Below are 18,931 nucleotides of genomic sequence, written 5' to 3' on the forward strand. Positions count from 1 at the left end.
CACATCCACCATGTCCATGTCCACTACCACGTCCATGTCCACCACATCCATGTCCACCACGTCCACCACCACCACCCGTGACAGGTAAAGTGTCACTGGAGGGCAGGAGTAATAGTGTCAACCCCGGCTGTACATGGGACATTTAAGGATGCATTGGGTGCAAGAAGGTGAGAATAGGGGCTAGACGTATTACACCAGACCCAAGATACATTTTGAAGAGGCGCAATGTCACAGGGGCTCCTGTAAAAGCACTCTCGGCATTTCTACCTCAGTGGCATACCTGCACGAGCATTGGAATAGCCAATAGGTTTCGCCTTTGGGACCTTAGAAGTGTTTAGCCATGCAACACTTGATGTTGTTGCACCAAGGATATTGTGCTGGATAACTTAAACCCTTATACGGTCCCAAAGGCGAGATCTATTGGCTTTGCCAATGCTTGTTTTAATAGTCCATTTATCAACTTCAGAAAGTTGGGAAGCCGTGTCTTCCTTGCAAATATTTGTACCGTGATGTGCAGATCTCTACTAATCTCAATAGTAAAAAACATTTTACTCTGAGCATGTCAGGAGAAGTGGAGTTGACTTAACAGGCCTTTTTAGCCCTTGTAAAACTTGTGGGCTGAAGAAACCTCATAATAGTGGCTCTAATGAGAAGTCTGTCTCTTACAAGCCCCTCACCACATTTTTGAAGAGATCTACAGCTGAAAGATGTTCCTTCCTGAGAGCCACAGAGCGAGACCGAAATGATGCTCCTATTTCCCTTTTAATGGGGAGCATACCATAGTGACTTCTCTTTGCTGGCAAATCTTCTTATGTGTAAAATGAAACTTGATTATTCCTCTCATTGTAGAAGTAAACGGGTCAGGTGAAGGATTAAGGTTTGACCTGAGTCTGCAAATCTATCTTGAGGGGCCCTTTTTATGTTCTGCCTGCGAAATCTGTTGTATTTAATATAAAACTTAAAAGGGGCTTACATCCCACCCCCTTGGTTTCCTTGTATTTCATTGGTTCCTGTGATTGCCACTTACTTTTCCTCTGTTTCTATTGGTTGTAGTATACTGTTTCTTGTTGTTCCTGGTGTTTTCCTCAAGTGCTTCTCTGATCAGTTTTCCCGCGATCAAGTACTAGTTCCATCCCCTTTTGTGGAACTATTTTTTAAAGGTTTTGCATGCACAGCGTTTGTTTTGGGTTCTTCTCCGTTGCAGCTGCTTCCTCCGTCGTGAGCTTGCTCTTGTTGCTACTTTGCTCTTTTCTCTTGACCACAACGTGGTTTGCTGCTGGTTATCTTCCAGTGCTCTTACTCATTCCTCTATCGCCTCATGTATTACTCCACACTACCCGGCCCTCCTTCTTTTCCTCTCCGCTGCATCTCTAAGCACCACTCTGTAAACATGAGCTGAAACCCACTGGTATTACCGCTGATAATTTGTGAAGCGTCAACTGTCTTAAAGCAAAAACAATGGTGACAATTGTAGGCAATGGTGTGCAAATAACCGTTCAAGATTTGATTTAGGGATCGCCTCTTGCCAGCAAATGTCAGCATGATGACTTGGTGCACTAGAAACAGCACTATGGAACACCTTGGTGTAATTAAACCGGTGTGCGAATCACCACTAATGACTTGCAGACATCGCTTGCCGCTTACCAGCAAGATGGTTTAAAAAATGGCAATAAAACAGCTGCCTCAGGGCTGGTCTAATCTTTTGGCGCACACTTCAAAAGTACAGCCTCCGAAACGCTGAGAGCTCCACATGCTGTAGCTGCCCCACAACCGCTCCATTGAGCTCCGACACAAAGTACTTTCTTATAAATGTTCAATTCCCTTCTGCCTTTCTAGTTTTGTTCTACTTTACTTTGATGCATAGATCGAGATACTGATTATAGTTTTGGCTCTTTATGTGGAAATATACCTTTATAGGGGTACACTGGTGCAGTGTCACCCTTTTGTCTACAGGTTCAAAAACTAACAAAGTAGAGATCAGCACTGCAGTAGGAATAAATAACAAGTTTATTATTCACTCATGAGTGGTAGCACGTCCGCACAGCACTCAAGTGCTGGAGGAGGTAGTACACTGGCTTCACAAACCAGTGCCCTTTAAATACAGGTTTTGTGCAGTGTAAGCATGTGAACAGAAATGGGAAGAACAAGTTTTAGGAATAGTTATCAGCAAACCAGGACAGATAAAAACTACATGGTCAGCAAAGTGGGAGGGGGAGCAGGAGTGCTTATGGCAGCTGTAAATGATTGACAGTTAATAGATGTACTGGCAGCTACAACTCTCAGCACGTACATTGCTTTTAGGAAGTCAACTAAAATAGATAGCACTGGCAGAAAAATACGAAAGAATTACGAAGGAAACTTAAATGGACACCACAGCCAAAAAGACTGCAGCTTATGCCAAGTAAAATATTACATGTTTTCCACTGACGACCCTTTTGTCATAAGCTAAGACATTTTCTTATGCTTTAAAAGGGGTACGATAAATGTTATGCATATCAATTAGCACCATGTTGCTGACTTCTTGATCTATTGCTAAACGGGCATTTACATTTTGGACATTTGTTTTAGATGGTAGACAAGTAGTACAAGTGGAAATACAGAGGGAACACAGCATCTGTCTAGTCTACTACAGAGACATCGATTGCATGTTTTCCCCTACTACCAGCATAGTGATTGAACAATTAAAAATCTTGATAATAGGTTGGGAGAGCTAAAACACAGGTGGTAGAAGGAAGTCTATATAACGGGTACTAGACCAGCCTGGAGGTAGGGAGTAGTATGCCTTAGTAGTACAAAAATAAGTGTGACGCAATGCAAGGAAGCTGCTTTGGCCTCTCGTAGACATCTGCAACTCTGCAGTACAGTTACTGTAGCCCGCTGGCAGATCGCCTGTACTATGTACACAAAGGGGGCCAGTGGCCATGGCAACTGTTAACAAGGGGTCCATTTCCTTTAGCCAACCTTGAATTTGAATACACAGTTTGTTGCTGCACTTCTTTTACTATATTACTGCATTTCTAACGCAGTCCCTTTTGCCTGTGGGTCCCCATCTTTGTTGGGGTAACAGACTTTGTTCATTAGAGGCATGTAGACGTTTGAACCAAGCTGGGCATGAGCCATTGTGAGAGAATGGCAGCAGTGACAACGGGATTCCTTTTATGTTCTGATGAGGAATCTTGCCACAAACCCAACAGTTAGTAGCATTGCTTAGTTGGGGTGTCTAATGCAACATTTGAAGAAGTGAATTGTTTCTCAGATTTTGCCCGTATCCCTGTTCATGTTGCGGCAAATTAAAATGATGATGTTCTTTTGCAGCAAGTGATATAACCGTAATGTTAGGTAAGGAGGCTCCAGGCATTACTTCCTCCACTACCCTCATTACAGTAGCGAGGATGGCAACAGTCAAAGTTAGACCAAGAATGCAGATTATACAGCCGTTGCACATTGTCACAGCTATCTCCTTCTTCTTAGGTGAGCTAATTTTCATCGTCAAACAACAAAATAGATTATGCCCTAAGCATAGTTCCCTCTAACATGCGTGGGTGAACGCGCGTGCACAAGCCTTCCTCCAGCGCACACAAACACTTTCAAAGTGCACGTAATACCATCAGGGATGTGGAATTCCTATAGCCCGACGCCCAGGACATATTGTTTGGGGTCAAGGGCAACAAGTTTTAATGTGCATTTTGTCCTTGGGACAAGTAGGCCAAACCCCCTGCAGCACAAACCCTTTGGCTGCCAGTTTGCAGTAGCACATTAAGGGCCAGGGAAGGGCACTGCCTTTAGTTATTATTTGTGTGCCTATGTTAATGCTGTTCAAACTTGTATTTATGGTTCATTAATTGCAAGCCTTTATTATTAGGGTGCGCGCTCTAAGTAAATGTAAGATCTGACTGCACTACTGACAGTGGTTACAGTATATAAATGTGTACTCACGGTTTCAAAGTTTAGAAATATGAGGCTATGTATAATGCTCCCAGAATGCTCTCCGATTAGATGCAAATATTTGTAGACGCTTGAGAGCAAGATTAATTACTCTTTGCTTTTAGTATAAAATGTTGCTAAAAAAATGAAAGTAGGAAAAAAACATTTGCTACACTACTATGAAATTTCAGGTACCGTTTCTTTGCAGCATCATTTAGTAAGATGTGTTGATGCATGCTAGTATTTCACAAAAATATTCATATTGGAAAATCAGTGTAACCAGTTTCAATAAGATTATGAGTAATATAAAAATAAACAAGCATTGGCAAAGCCAGTAGGTCTGAAATTAGTTGTCCGTTTTTTAGTTTTGCCACTATGTGACTTGTTTTGGCATGGTTTTTGTAAAGCCTTCTTGATGTGAGAGCTTCCAGGCCCTCACCATTATAACAAACATTGGCAAAAGCAACAAAAAAAAATTGTTCTAAAAAAAGCACACTGCCAAATTAGTTACTGCCACTGAACAAAACTACTTTGTGTGCCAATATACTCCTTGTGAAAGAGCTTAATGCCGTCACTCACAGTGAAGCCAGCCGATACAGAGAGAGGGAGAGAGAATTTTAATAAACACAAAAGGTTGTGGTAAACGCCAGACCAAATTAAGGGCCCCATTATTGAAGAAAGTCTCAAAAGTGCACCCTTGGTATATGTCCTTGCATTAAGTGCAGCTATATGGCTTTCGTGAATTTACAAGAATTTATAGAAGTAGGGCAAAAAATGTACTCTTGGAAAATATTTGTGAACTGGAGTTTATCATGAGCAAATATGCATGTGTAGATTTGCTCATGCGAAAACCCGAGTGTTTGCAAGGTCATTTTCCCATCAACCACTTTTTTCCCAACTCTGGAAGAAGGTTTACGTCTGCCATTGTCAGGAGTACATTTCCAACATTTCTCAGTATGGAAAAAGACTAGAGAAGAGTTGTTGAAAACCCTTACAACATGCAAGTTAGTAGATTTGCACAGACTTAAAGGGCATTCCAACCCTGGAACTATTGCTTACCACTACCTTCAGTCCCAGTATGTAGATCTGCAGAAACGTGGCAACATAAAGGGATTGCTAGTATTCAAAAACTATTATGGTATGAGTCCTGGCATAATCAGAGAGGCTATACAAGAGCTCTTATATAATGAGATTGCTGCCAAAATTTGTCGCCGAACCACATGGCACCAAAGGGACAAGTGGATTTTGTTACAGGACTAGTAGATTTATGAAGCAACTTGCCCCATGGACAAGCAGATATTTCAATAAATTCCACACCCCTGTTACCATGAATCCATTCCTCAACCACGTATGTAAATATACATATGCAGATGAACGGGGTAAAATGGTCACTTTCTGGCCAAAGTGCGAGGAGCAGTGGCAGTGCTTTTTCAAGGCCAGACTGAAGAGCAGCTATTCTGCCACGGACGCTCCGGGTATGCTGCAGATTACAAAGCTAACAGCTTCTACACTTGCTACTTCCTCTGTTGATGTCAGGAGCCAGAAAAGCTTTGCAGTGGTTGCGTGGTGTAATGGCAGCACTGCTCACTTTGGTATGGAGGAGCTGTGTTCGACTACAAGTAAACTATAGATATATATATTTTTGTTGTGCCCCCAAAAACGCTTCTAAAATTGCATCCTATTATACAGAGATTTTCATTCGGCGATTCTGTATTACACTTAATGACTCTGGGTGAGAGGCTGCGATCCGGCTGTAATTTGAGGGCACTCTGAAAAGTAAACCCAGGGGCAGCTGGCTATGCACGTAGAACTTACCCTGCTCTCTCGTTGAGTGGGGGGGGGGGAGAGGCAGTGTTAACCCCTCAAGTGAAAACGTTTCCAAGCTCTGCATTTTCAACATTCCATGACTCCGGGCAAATCACGTTATCTCCCCGTATCTTAAAAAGAAATGTTAAGTCTTTGTGTAATGCAACTGGTGCTCATGCAAAGTGCTCCAGTGTCTGTACAGAGTTGGTGCTATATAAAACAGAAAAAACTAGCAACGTTTGGGGGCACAACGCAGGAATGAAAGTATTGTAGACCGCATATATTTATTGTTGTGGAACTGGCCTGCATTTAATCCACAGAAGTGTAGCTGCCCCTGTTATGTGATGTATTGTTTTAAATCGCGCTTAGGAACAGTCTACTTTTAATAAATACTTTCTAATTATTTGGATGCATTAAAGGGAAACACTTCCACATACTAAAGAAATGCACTTTCTTGAATATTGAATGCAACGTTATCATATTCTTACATTTTTGTTATACATTTCAAATATTTTCAGGAGTCGGCTCGTACAAATAAGAGTGCAGCCCTTTACCTCTGGTGCTGTTGGAATTTGTGGAGTTAGGGGAATGAATGGCTCTGTCAGAATTTGGTGGGAGCTGATCTTAGAACCACATGCACTTTATTGCCACTTCGCCATGAAATAACCACAGAGACCTCATTGATTTGCAAACTCAGAAAGGGGGCGCAGTCACCGAGTCATGCAAAGCAGAGTCACTGGCTGTCTGCACTCTGCAGCAAAGAATTTGGCAACAAGGACAAATGTGATGGTAAATCTGTTCTAGTTTAATTGATTGCAAAGACTGCATTTTTAAATATCTCATGGGGTTAAGACACCCTCTGCAGAGATCTTTGTGTGCCCGGGATACCTTGGGGGATAATAGTAATGGTCATATAACTCTGGTGGTTAGTGCAGTTGCTGGAGAGAGATGCTTTTTGTCTATTTCCAGTTTTGACTCATAATGCTGCATAGAGGGTTAATGCATCTCCTGTAAAGCACATCCTGTAACATGTAAATCAAATATTTTTTCGATAGGTAAGTGAGCTACTACTTTTGACACATATCCATTATCTTGCAGTACAAAAATTGCAATCCTAATGTAGCACATTGAGCTATATACCAGCATCAACAAGTCTCTTGCAAACTGCAAGGCATGTGTTTAGAACCTTGTTTTTTTACTATATCTGTTGTATGGTGCTGCTCAAATGGATTCCCTTGTGTAGTAATAAATTTTTATAAATACAGATCCAGCACCGTTGCATTTTATAGCCATACTCTTTGTTTCTCCCAGTTATGTACTCTTAACATATGCCTAACCTATTAGAGTAAATGCTTGTAGCTTATGTAGGAAGGGTAAACCAAGTCAAAAACCTGCTTAAAATGTTTCTTTTATGTACTTGACTTGTAAAGTTCTATTTGTGTGCCTTTGTTTGTCCTCTATTATGTTGGAATCTAGGTATTCGGTCCAGGTAGCTCCCAGCCAGGATCATTCTTAAACTAAAGTAGGGATGCTGGCCCTTTAAATGAGGCCTGTGTTTTGGGCCAACTTAAATTGTAAATAAGAAATCCCCTTCACTGCATGCAAATTTCTGTTCAGAACGGAAAGCAGACAACCTGTGGGCCCTGCTCAATGTGTTCCGGTGTTGGCGAGTTACACTGGGATAAATAAATGTTAGCATATTTGACTTGGTCCAGCCCGGATCCCGGTTCAAGCTCAATAACTGCCTCATTCTTCTGACTGCTTGCATCAACCCTGCTGTTCAGTAAATATTTAGAACGGTAGCACCTTCTGTGTCCTGTGCTTTTCTACAACTGCATTGCAGAACAGTTTCAAGACTTTATTAAATAGAGCTGTATGTGTGTGTAATGCACCTGTTTTGCACTCATTGTAAACAAAGGTTTGGAGTGGTGATTGCCACAGATTTATATTGCTGAGCGAGGAACTCAAATGCAGGATCAGTTGCTTGGTGCACATAGCGTTGGTTGCAGTGCACAGAGACCTTGAACTGCCACACAGATGAAAAAAATTAGAGGGAACTTTGGCCCAGGTCTTGGGCAGGCGTTGGTTTCTTCACTAACATTGAGACGAGTAGTCACTAATAGGCTACCCCCCTTTGTAGTCAGTCTTTAACCACCCAGGACAGTGGCTCAAACAGTCTCTTTCTGCAATGAAATGTGTTTCTTCCTGGATCGAAGCAGATATCTAGATATACCAGGGATCGTGTGGTCCGGAAAGACTTCCTCAGGTCTTTCAGGTGACGCAGCTCACCCTTTCTCAGTAATCAGAATGTCGCGGTGATCTGTCAACGCAGCTGGGCTTTCGAGGGCATGCGGCATGGAATCGCCAGGCCGCAGATCGTGGCCTTCACACTGCGAACTGTCTGGAAGAACTTCCCGAACCTGTTGATAAATAGAAGACAAGCTGCCAGTTAACTGGGACAAATAGTCACTCATCAACCTATGGGGTAAGTCATGTGTAGGGCGAGGCTTTGGGACCCCCCCCAAATATTCATGGACCTCCCAAAGACTATTTCATACGGTGTAAGGCCTGACCGTGTATGTGATATCGATCTGATGGAAAGCAGAGCTAGGGACAGTGCATCAGGCCATTTCAAAGACGTGGGAGCTTGTATTTTAGCCAATTTCAATGTCAGGGTGGAGTTGTATCGCTCCACCAGGCCTGCTGACTGTGGGTGAAAAGCGGCATGAAATTTCTGCGTAATCCCCAACCCTTTCATGACATTCTATAACTTGCCCAATGAAATGAGGTCCGTTGTCCATTTGCAGGACCTCAAAAGGTGCAGTTGGTGTCGCAAACCCTCCTGTTGGAGTTTGCTTTCACTTTCCAGGATTATACTGGAGACAGACCAGACAAGACTGGACTATCTTTTTTAGCAGTGCTGGCAATATCCGGATGATCCCAAACTTGCATAAGTTGTTATGCTATTGAGGATGCACCAAAATGTGCCGGCCCATGTGCCATGTGAATCGAGGGATATCAGTAGGCTGTGGGTAACTTCCATTTGGGCATACCTTTATTCCTCATCATCCAGTGTTCCCTCCTTAGACCATTGATCTAGTTCATCAGCAGAGGCAGATTGTTGCATGTCCAGCACTTCCTGCCTGGCATCATGCCAACGTTCAGCTTCTGACTTCACATACATGGAATTGCGGTCTCTCGGGCTGTGTGATCTGCAAATGCATTTACCTGCTCCTATTTTATCAGTCACTTTCTTGTTTACACTACATCTAACAATTGCCACTTTCTTAGGATAGGTTAGGGCCATAAGAAGATTATGCACACATTCTCCATGCACTATTTGTGTCCCATGTGAGGTGAGAAAACCCCTTTCTTTCCATAAGCGACCAAAATTATGTGCCAACCTGAATGCGTACTGGCTGTCGTTAAAAATATTGACAAGTAAGTCTGTACTAAGCTCACATGCTCTTGTTAGTGAGTGTAGTCTGGAGTTCCTAATACTGGTGCAGAACAAAGAGCTTGGCGTGACTGTTGGAAGGCATTCTGACATTCAGTAGTCCATATGAAAGGCATCGGAGTGTCTTTATCAAAAAGGGCCAACAAAGGTTTAATAATGTGCGAAAAACTGGGGATCCACTGTCCACCATAAAAAAGTAAGGCCAATCAGTGTACAGACATCCTTCTGAGTACGGGGTACAGGAGTCTCTAAAATTATCTGAATGTGGCCTGGAGTGAGTGCACGTCCCTCCTTAAATAGGAGGTGACCTAAATAGGTAACCTGCTGTCTACAAACGTGCAATTTCTTTCTAGAGACTTTGTGATGATGGGAGGCATGAAATGATAACAATATTAGTGTTCCTTCATTACAATAGGCATCCTCATTGACAAGACAGGATCTCGCAATCATGCGCACCTTCCGGAGAACGTCGTTTTGTAGCACGAAAATATTTAAGCTTATTGATACCCACAATGTTGTCCGGAGTGGTAGGGGAAAACAAAAATGGACATGCTGAAGTGAATTTGTCAAATCTGAATTCAAGTTGCTGTGAAAGTGAGCTAGGGTTAGGTGTCACATCGAATCCTATTGACGTTGTGCCAGACGGCAGCCCTAGGAACCAGATTTTTAGATGGAGCACTATGGGTGGCCCCTGTGTCAACCAGAAACTGATCAGCAGATCCCAAGACGTTTACATCAACATAAGTACCCATTTGTTCTACTGGCACCTCAACCGGTTCCTTACCCTGTCCTAGGCATCCCTATGCGTAATCAGAATCTGCAAGGAACTCATCAGAATAATCAGACATTTGATATTGATTTCGTCTATCAAAAGTATTAGTCATTTGGTCCTTGTTCAACTACTTCAAATCTTGGGCGAGCTCCTGTACCTCCCCTGTTTCCTAAATTCCCCGGGCGTCTTCCCACACTACCCCTTCCCCGTTGGTACTATTGACTTTGAAAAAGAGGGCACTCAGAACACCAGTGCCTAGTCTCTTTATGGTAAGCACACTGATCAGGGGACACATTTACTCAAGGGAGAGGGGGCACCCCAGTTGTATACATTGCACGTCCGCCTCTTCCACCTCCTCTAAATGGTGGACCATATACTTGAGCCAACATAACTTTTGTCTTTTAATTATTTTAACCTTCCTATCCTACCTGTCTTTTGCTTCCTGCTCCTGTTGCTCATAATATTGAGCCCTTGTCAAAAGGGAAACTGGAGAAGGCGTGGTCCAAGAACTCTCGCTGGCCTTTTAAGCGACTAGCTTTTCCCGGTAACATATTATCGACAAATTTATCAACAAACAAATGCTTACCCGTATCATCGGCCAATGACTGACCATTAAAATCATGGAATGTTTCCTCAAATCTTGAAAAGAAATCCGAAACTAACTTATCCTTTTTGTGTTTACAGGACGGTAACGTAGTCCAATCTATTTTCTTAGGGGATATGAAAGCCTTTAACTTGGTCACAATAGCTTTAGGAAGATCTAATATCTCCTTCTGAGATTTCTGCGCAGGCTCCCTTTCCACATCTATTTGTTGTAAATGTTCCCAGGTATCACCATATACTACATTGTCATCTATTTTACGTATTGTTCCCCACATATCGGGAGGCAATATAAGCCCAAAGAACATATCAATATCTGGCAAGGTCATAGTGCAGGAGCTAATGGCTCCTTCCACCTCCTCATAGAAGACGGCAGGATTTTTCAGGGGGTCGGCCAAAGCAACTCTAAGAGCCATCACATCAGCTCTACTCCAAGGAGTATAAACCCAATTATATATAAAATATCCCTTTGCATCTAAGAGCCATCACATCAGCTCCACTCCAAGGAGTATAAACCCAATTATATATAAAATATCCCTTTGCATCATTTTAAGTTTTATCATCATTTGTTCCCGCGCCCTTAGGAGTAATATAGAGGGGTGTAGCTTCACGCATAGGTCTTACAGTAACTGTAGTACTACTGGATGTAGCCTCTTCCACCGGAACATCTTCATTCTGTGCTTGAGATTGAACTACTTCCATACCTCTCTGTTTTCTAGCTAATTCTTGCTCTTTTGATAAACGCAATATTGCGTCTCCTATTTTAACCGCTCGTCTTATCATATCTGATAGGTTTGAAAAAGGTAAGGTAAGATAAATGTTGTCTCAGGACAGGTGTACAGCTATGCATATTGAATAGTTCTAAGTGTGTCAGTAGTTTGGAGTATGTGCAAGTGAACGAGGAGGACCAGCCTCACAACAACGGTTATTACGCAATATCACCCAGAGTCTTACATTGTGGATATTGAATTATGGTTCATTGGTTAAGACACCGAAAGAGCCAGGTGAGCAATTGTAAGTATTATAAATAAGCAAAGTCTTGCTGTGTAAGAAATGGTTTGTTGGAGTCCGATCAGTGCACTGTCCCAAGGGCAAGTATAAGATTTGCACATTTCTATATCTAGCATGAACCACATAGTTGTTCTCTGTAATAAAGTGAAAACTGCTTTACCAAGTCAAGTTTGTCTACCAGTACAACCAGAAGCTTTCAGGGCACTTCAGGTGGCTTATAATCGAATTCGTGAGCTTATTGAAAAACAAGTAAGGTAGAGGTAAATTGTAGGAAATCACTCAATGGCTTGATGTACATAGCAGTACTTTTTGAATTCCATGCACCTGAAAATCAGCATTGCAGTGCGAGCAAAAAGGCTGGATTTGAGGTGAACAATTACCATAGGAAGATGACTCTGTGGATGCTGTTGCAAGAGTAAACTGATAGTCAATCAATTGATTTCAATTAACGTTGAGAAAAAATTGCTGGAATCTTAAAATTTCAACTTGCCAAAGATTTGCAAGTCTCTGTGGCAGATGAAGTCAAATACAAAGTACCCTTCAAAACTGCATAGAAAATGCTGCTTTACAGAAAATATAAGAAGGCAAGTACTCGCATAAGGGTGAGGAAGGAACTTCTCACCAGTTCTGGCCTTGAGCTTGGAACTTGTGCTTCGTTCTACTTCCATGTCATCTAGAAGTGTACTAGTGCTTAAAGAGTATTTGTGTAACTCTATATGCCAGAAGATAGCTGCTAAGGTGGAATAGCAAGATGGTCAATGCTTTCCCAATCAAAATAATGGCACATAGTGGAGCACATGTTTACGCTAAATAGCATGCTATTGATGCAACTGTTGACTGCTCTACGGCAAGTGTTTATTTTCGTTAAAGGTGGCTAATAACTCAATAGTTCCTCTTTTTTGCTTTGTTATATTCTCACTATCCATTACTTGTCACTGGGTTTGTGTTTTTTCACATTGTGATGCACCACTGTTGTGATATTAAGAACTTTACTCTTCGTTATCAGTGACCTCCCCATCAAAGTGAAGAGTAGAAAAAAGTCCTGAGACTGGCATTGATTTTCTTAGTTTTTCTACTGACCCAGTCTGATGCCAGAGATACTGATCTTCTGACAATAGTTTCTCCCACCTTTTGACTTTATTTGACCTCCTGATTAACACTGAAAAAGTAAGTTACCACAAATGTAAAACTTCACTTCCCCTAGATGATGAATAAAAAGCAGATGGTCTTCTGCCAGTGGATGGCTGGAACGACTGAAGCTTTTTATATTCACTTTATATTAAATACAGGAGACCATATATTAGCTCTTTGTACTTGCAATATTGCCGAATTAGCCTTTTTAGGTGAGATCTGGTTAAAATTAGATAGAAGTACAGATATTGTTCTTAGAATCCTTTTTTAATCACAGTTCTGTTAGTTGTATTTGATCCTCAGAAGATGCTAGAATATTTCCTTCTGTGAGACAGTTGGGCGAAGTCTTGACTGCGAAAATTTATATTTACCCATTTGTCCATTGGATTCTTTAATTGCAAAGTCATATTGACTTAATCTGGTGATCCGCCAAGGAATTTGCTTTTATTAAAAATACAAAAGGAAATTGAGCTTACTAAAATGTCATTCTTACCAACGATATCTGGTTTCAGGACAACTATCAGGTGTATGATTAAAGGCCAATATTGCTATTGACCAAATATTTAAGAAACTTGGGACTTAAACAACGCGCACAGGCTTGTAGAGTTTTAACATATGATACCTCCCCTCCTATCGTTTTTTCGTTTTCCCGCTTCCTACATGGTATGTGGTGCAGAAGGACTACTTTTGTCATAATGAATTAGTTGGGGCAACAGCCCTCTTTTTGATAACTCACCGTTTAATAACTTCTTAAATTGCTTTTATCAATGGATTTTATTACTGTGCTTGTATGTATTTTATTTGCACTTTTATGGTCTACGACCGATATAAAGTTATCAAAGACAAATATTTAAAATGCCTCTTTGTTGGCTTCTATTTTAAATAAGTTGGTAATTAAATATTTGGTGTTGCTGATATTTTCTTAAATCAACCACTACCCCGTCTCAGGAAATGAACCTATGCGCTTCGGACTGATAATGATAACTTCCTTTAACATACTTTGCATGCCCACCTTTTTTAATTTAGCTGAATTACACTGATATTTAGCCTCATCAACCTATTCCTGAAGTAATTTTACCTAATTTCAGCTATATTAAGGAATGTGCATATTGGTGTTTGGCTAATCAATAACTTGAAGTCAAATAGTATGGGAAGAGCTGAAAAAAGGTTCACACAGAGCAAACCTACAGCTTTGGGGCTCCGGTTATGTTACATGTTCTTATTGTTTTGAGACAACGACGCAAATGTATCCAAGCAGTGCAATTATATGTCTGTCAGTAGATGTACCGTGCAATTTGTAAATACCAATAAAAAAGAATTAAAAAAAATACAAAAAATGCAAGATTGCTAAGGCGATCTGTGAAAGCTTAAATGGGGGCATAGAATAACCGCAAATGAGGATGGCTACCTAAAATGTGTGTCCTCTAGGCCTTTCATCGTTTTCCGTGGCGAAATAAGATTGCCCATGTGGTAACAGAATAAAAGTGATCCAGACTGCGTAGTGTGAGCACAGCCGAATGATGCAGTGCAAAGAATAGAGCTGACAATCACTGAAGATGCCTGTGTCCCCGCAGCAGACCTGTGGATTATGTATTCCCTTTGGATTGGCATGGGCCGGAAATTGTGTTTTGTTGGCAAAGCAAGACCTGTGTGTTTACCATGTTGGGGGTTGACGTTTGGTGGATGTTGCATGCTTGGCTTCAAATTAAGGAATGGTGCATGTGTACCAAAAAGCTACCTAGCTGGTGTCGGGAAGACCATTGACTGTGGCCTTGAAAGGTCCAGGACCTTAATTACAGGAGGCAGATTGAGATGTGATTGCAGCCAAGTACGAGAGTGTAATTGTACAGTCAGCTGACGATACTATGCCACAATCATCACATGAGTATCAAAACAGGCAGACTCCCTGGCGTGGGGCACACATGACAGTAGAAAAACTTGAGACTAAAATTGACAATTATTTTTTTCTGTACTTGTGTAAAGATAGCCAAACATGCCAGGGTGAAGTAACAAGTATGGTTGAAATTGTTTCTTTACAGCAGAAACACAATCAACTGGAAAACGTATTGGAAGATCTACCTGACCAATCGTGACAAAGCGTGATCTTCTAGCAAGGTTTGAGAAGGACAAAGCGTGATCTTCTAGATAGGTTTGAGAAGGCGCTCCGGACAGATGCTAAGCTGGAGGAGCTGTATAATTAAGTGGAAGATGCTGCATGCCCACATCTTTCCAGTGGCTCTGCTCCTTTGGGAACAAAGTACGCACTGTCTACAGACCATTTGGTCATGACCGGGGCTTACTTGGATCATAGCACAAATTAATATCTGGAAACCCCTCCCAAAAAAACGACAACGGGGGACTGTTACAACATAGAAACAAATTCAGCACAAATTATAAAGTACAAACATGCTTTATTTACAGTGTATAGAAAAGTAGAAACAACCGTTTTTCAGGCAGCGTTGGTGTACCTAACTTCCCTGCTATGACCATCTGCTTGGTATTTTAATTCAAAAGCATGTCAATTTGTGACAAATTCGGAGCTAGAAAAGAACAAACGAGGTATGTGTAATCATAGGTCATATTTATTTATGACCTTGTTGTGCTTGGAAATTTGATGGTGGCACAAAACGGGTGGCGGATAACCCTTTAGAAGATGCAAATAATGAGCTGGTTAGGCAACAGGACCTGCTTATCTGTGAGCCTTTAATGCTTCTTCATAAAACTTACTGAGAACAAATTGTGGGAGGTCTTGAAGGAGATGGGGATGCCACTCGATTTACTCTACTTGATTGCCCACCTCCATAAGGAAAACTATGCACAAATACGTTGGGGGAGGAGGTGGCGTAAATAAGACCGATCCCTTCCCCGTGCTAAAGGGTGTCCGTCAAGGATGTGTGTTGGCTCCCACATTGTTTTCCCTCTTCATAAATGGAGTCACAAACTTTCTTGATGCCATCCACACTGATGCTCCTGTCTTAGCTGGAAGAAAAAGTCCTATTTTAATGTTTGCGGATGACACGCTGATAATCTCTAAAACTCCTAGCGGATTGCAGTGTGCCCTCCATCGTTACGAAGAGTTTTGCCTTCTGAGAGGTCTTAAAATTAATGGTGCCAAGACAAAGTTCATGGCATTTAACCAGCTTAAACCCTTCAAGGGAAAATGATGAACCGACTCCCTTTGGAGCAGACTGATGCTTTTGTTTATCTGGTCATCTAACTGCAGAAGGACATGAGGTGGTAATAATTAAAATTACTATATTTTATCTTTAGTGGTCATTTTGGTTTTACTGTTTCGAATTTTTCAAACTCTGTTATGCCTGATTGTATTTTTGACAGAAAAGGAGAGAATGAATCTTTGATGTAGATGTTACCTGTTCAGTGTGTAGTGCTGTCACCTTTGCCAGTGTGCAAAATATGCCCATTTCTGATTCGGACAATGTTACACAAATTCAAATGCCCCCACAAAACTAAAACCACATAACTCACTTTCTTGGAAGCTTATTAAAGTCTTTCTTTTTTATGGACTTGTCTATGTTACCGTTTTGATTTTTTTACCTACAGTCTTCTGTCAATGTTGTCTGGATTTGAAACAGTGTGGTTTTATTTTCTTCCCCGTAAACCTGTTCCTTATTTTCTAACCAGCGAGATCACACCTGAAGGAAGAAGAATCACAAAACTCGATCAGATTTTGCTAAATGGAAATAACATCACTATGGTAAGTAATGTGACTGAGTTTTATATTCCTTTTTGAAACTGCATTTAGTGGGAATGACGATTTGATGTCTGCCTTGTGATTGGAACGTGGGCAAAGAGGCACTTGCACTCTTATGCTTAGCCTGTTTTTCTATTTTCCTTCAATCTACCTAATATTCCCTTAAGTCCCTCATAACTACTCTCTTTATCCATGGTGTCAAGTTCTTGAAGTGACCAGCGTTGATGTGAAATACTAACCCTGCACTTATACGAACATATAGGCATCCTATTACAGTATGTTTGACAGCATGCATGCAGAAACATCGAAATGAAGTACACCAGTTTCGGGGATCGTTTCGAGATTTGTAAGAAGCCATTTCACATTATGCAGCTTAATTCTACATTCTTTCTTGCATGCCACATCTAAAGCAACAAAAAAAACCACCTTCTACAGGGATTTTTTAAAGACGAAAAGCCTAGCCTTTCACTATCTTCTGGAGTTTATTCAGCATTGTGATGCAGTTGTAATTTATTGGATTGTCAGATAAGCTAGAAAGACGCTGCTATTCTTCTGGAGAAAATGTGTAAATGTCTTCTGCTTACTTTTATCACTAGTGGACTAACTGCCGTTAAAACTCTTTAATACTATCAGTTGAAGGTCAAAGGATTTTGAAATCACCAGAAATTGAGAATGCTTGTATTTGTTTGCACCTAGAAGACTGCTGATGGTACATAGAAAAATGATTCCCTTTCTACACTTGAATCTCCACGGGTAACTAGGTAGAGTAGACCAAGTTTTCTCCAAATGCTGTTAGTGTATTTGGAACTTGGACAAATTAAGATGCAACAATTGCAGCCAGAAACTCAATGTGAATCCAGATCTGTATCATTTAAAATTAGTATATATTCATATGCATATCATGAGAAATCGGGCTATTGGTTGCGGGATTGTAGAAGCCCTACTTGGACAACAGCCGCATTGCTTGTCGGGGTAAACCACAGTCATAAATTAACCTGAGCTTAACTCTGTTAGCTTAGCACAAATCAGTAAGGCTTAACTTGGAAGCAATGTGTAAAGTATTAATGCAGACAGAACAGTAATATAGTGAAAACGCAACACTGGAAGAAGCCCAAACCAATTTAGAAAAATGGTCAATTTTAATACATAAAATTATACTAGAAAAACAAAAATCCAATAAGTAGGACCAGAGAATAAAAACAAGAGGTCTTTGTTAACTCGGGACATAATTAGGGGCCCGAGTCTTAACCCCTTCGATGCGGATGACAAAGCCAGCTCGTCATGGGCGTTACCTGCGCTAGGCGGATGACGAGCTGGCTTTGTCACAAACCGCGCATTTTTGAAATTCCAGCGCACAGCGGGAAAACGCGGTAGCGGTTAAATTAAGTCACAAAAGTTCACCATGGTATACATGTGCTTGGAGTAGTGTAGATTTATAGCTATCCTGATTTCACAATAATTTAGACAAGTAGGCCAGGAAATCATGCTCCTAGAAAATAATTGAACTGCATATGAGCCCGAGCAAATATGCATGTGTACATTTCCTAATGCGAAAATCTGCTAAGCGTTTACAAGTTCACATTCCCTCCAACCACTATTTTCCCAACTCTGGAAGAAGTTTTACTTCTGCCATGGTCCTGAGTAAATTTCCAACCTTTCTCTATATGGGGAAAGAATGAGAGAAGAGTTGGTGACAACCCCAAAATCATGCAAGGTAGTAGATTTGCAGAGTTAAAAGCGCATTCAAAACTAGGAACTATTGCTCAACACTACCTCCAGTCCCAGTATGAAGATCTGTGGAAAAGGTGCAAAATATGGGAATTTCTAGAATGCAATCCCTACTATATAGTATTAGCCGTGGCATAATCTGAGAGGCTATAATCAGAGCTCTTGTATTAAGAGCTTACTGCCGTAATTGGAAGCAGCACTACGTGGCACACCAAAGGTACAAAAGTTTTCTTTTTACAGGACAAGTAGATTTATGTAGTAACCTGTCGCATGGACAAGTATATAGTTTATTAAATTCCACACCCCTGGTAAGTAATTTGTTCTTGCTGTCATAAAAAAGCTGCCTTAATTATGCTCTGTGACTTGACCTCCCTTTCCTCAAAGCAGCTGGCAGTAGGTATTTTGACATCCGTACTAACTCCAATAAGTTATTACAGTTTAGTTCTGATGTCTATAATTGGCGACTAGGTGCGTCACAACTTGCTGGTATTGCAAAATCCCACATATTATAAATGTTGTATTGTGACATCTATCTAGCACTTCATACCCTTTTGTTGGATGCCAAAGAACATTTTGGACCGGTAGTTCACTATAGTGTGGGGGAGTGAATAGTTGGGAGATTGTTGCATTTGTTGTGATTTTGTATTTGAACTAATTTAGCGGAGGGTTTTCTCACGCGAACTTTATTAATACTGTCCACTTGGGGTATTTTTACTCACAACCCTCAGCTCTAAGGGGGTTTGAACTATTTCGCCCCTCTCCTGCTGGCTATGATTATGAATTTAACATC

The 18,931-nt window shown here is 41.1% G+C and overlaps 1 protein-coding gene across 1 annotated transcript in view; it reads left to right on the top strand.

Moving 5' to 3' along the window:
- LSM5 (LSM5 homolog, U6 small nuclear RNA and mRNA degradation associated) overlaps window positions 1-18,931 on the top strand; it is a 68,033-nt gene that overhangs the window by 10,963 nt on the left and 38,139 nt on the right. The window contains exon 4 of the mRNA XM_078685870.1: window positions 16,344-16,416. Coding sequence (XP_078541996.1) covers window positions 16,344-16,416 — 73 coding nt within the window. The remainder of the gene's footprint in view (window positions 1-16,343; window positions 16,417-18,931) is intronic.

The sequence above is a fragment of the Lissotriton helveticus genome, chromosome 4_1 (genome assembly GCF_964261635.1).
Source record: "Lissotriton helveticus chromosome 4_1, aLisHel1.1, whole genome shotgun sequence".
NCBI lineage: Eukaryota > Metazoa > Chordata > Amphibia > Caudata > Salamandridae > Lissotriton > Lissotriton helveticus.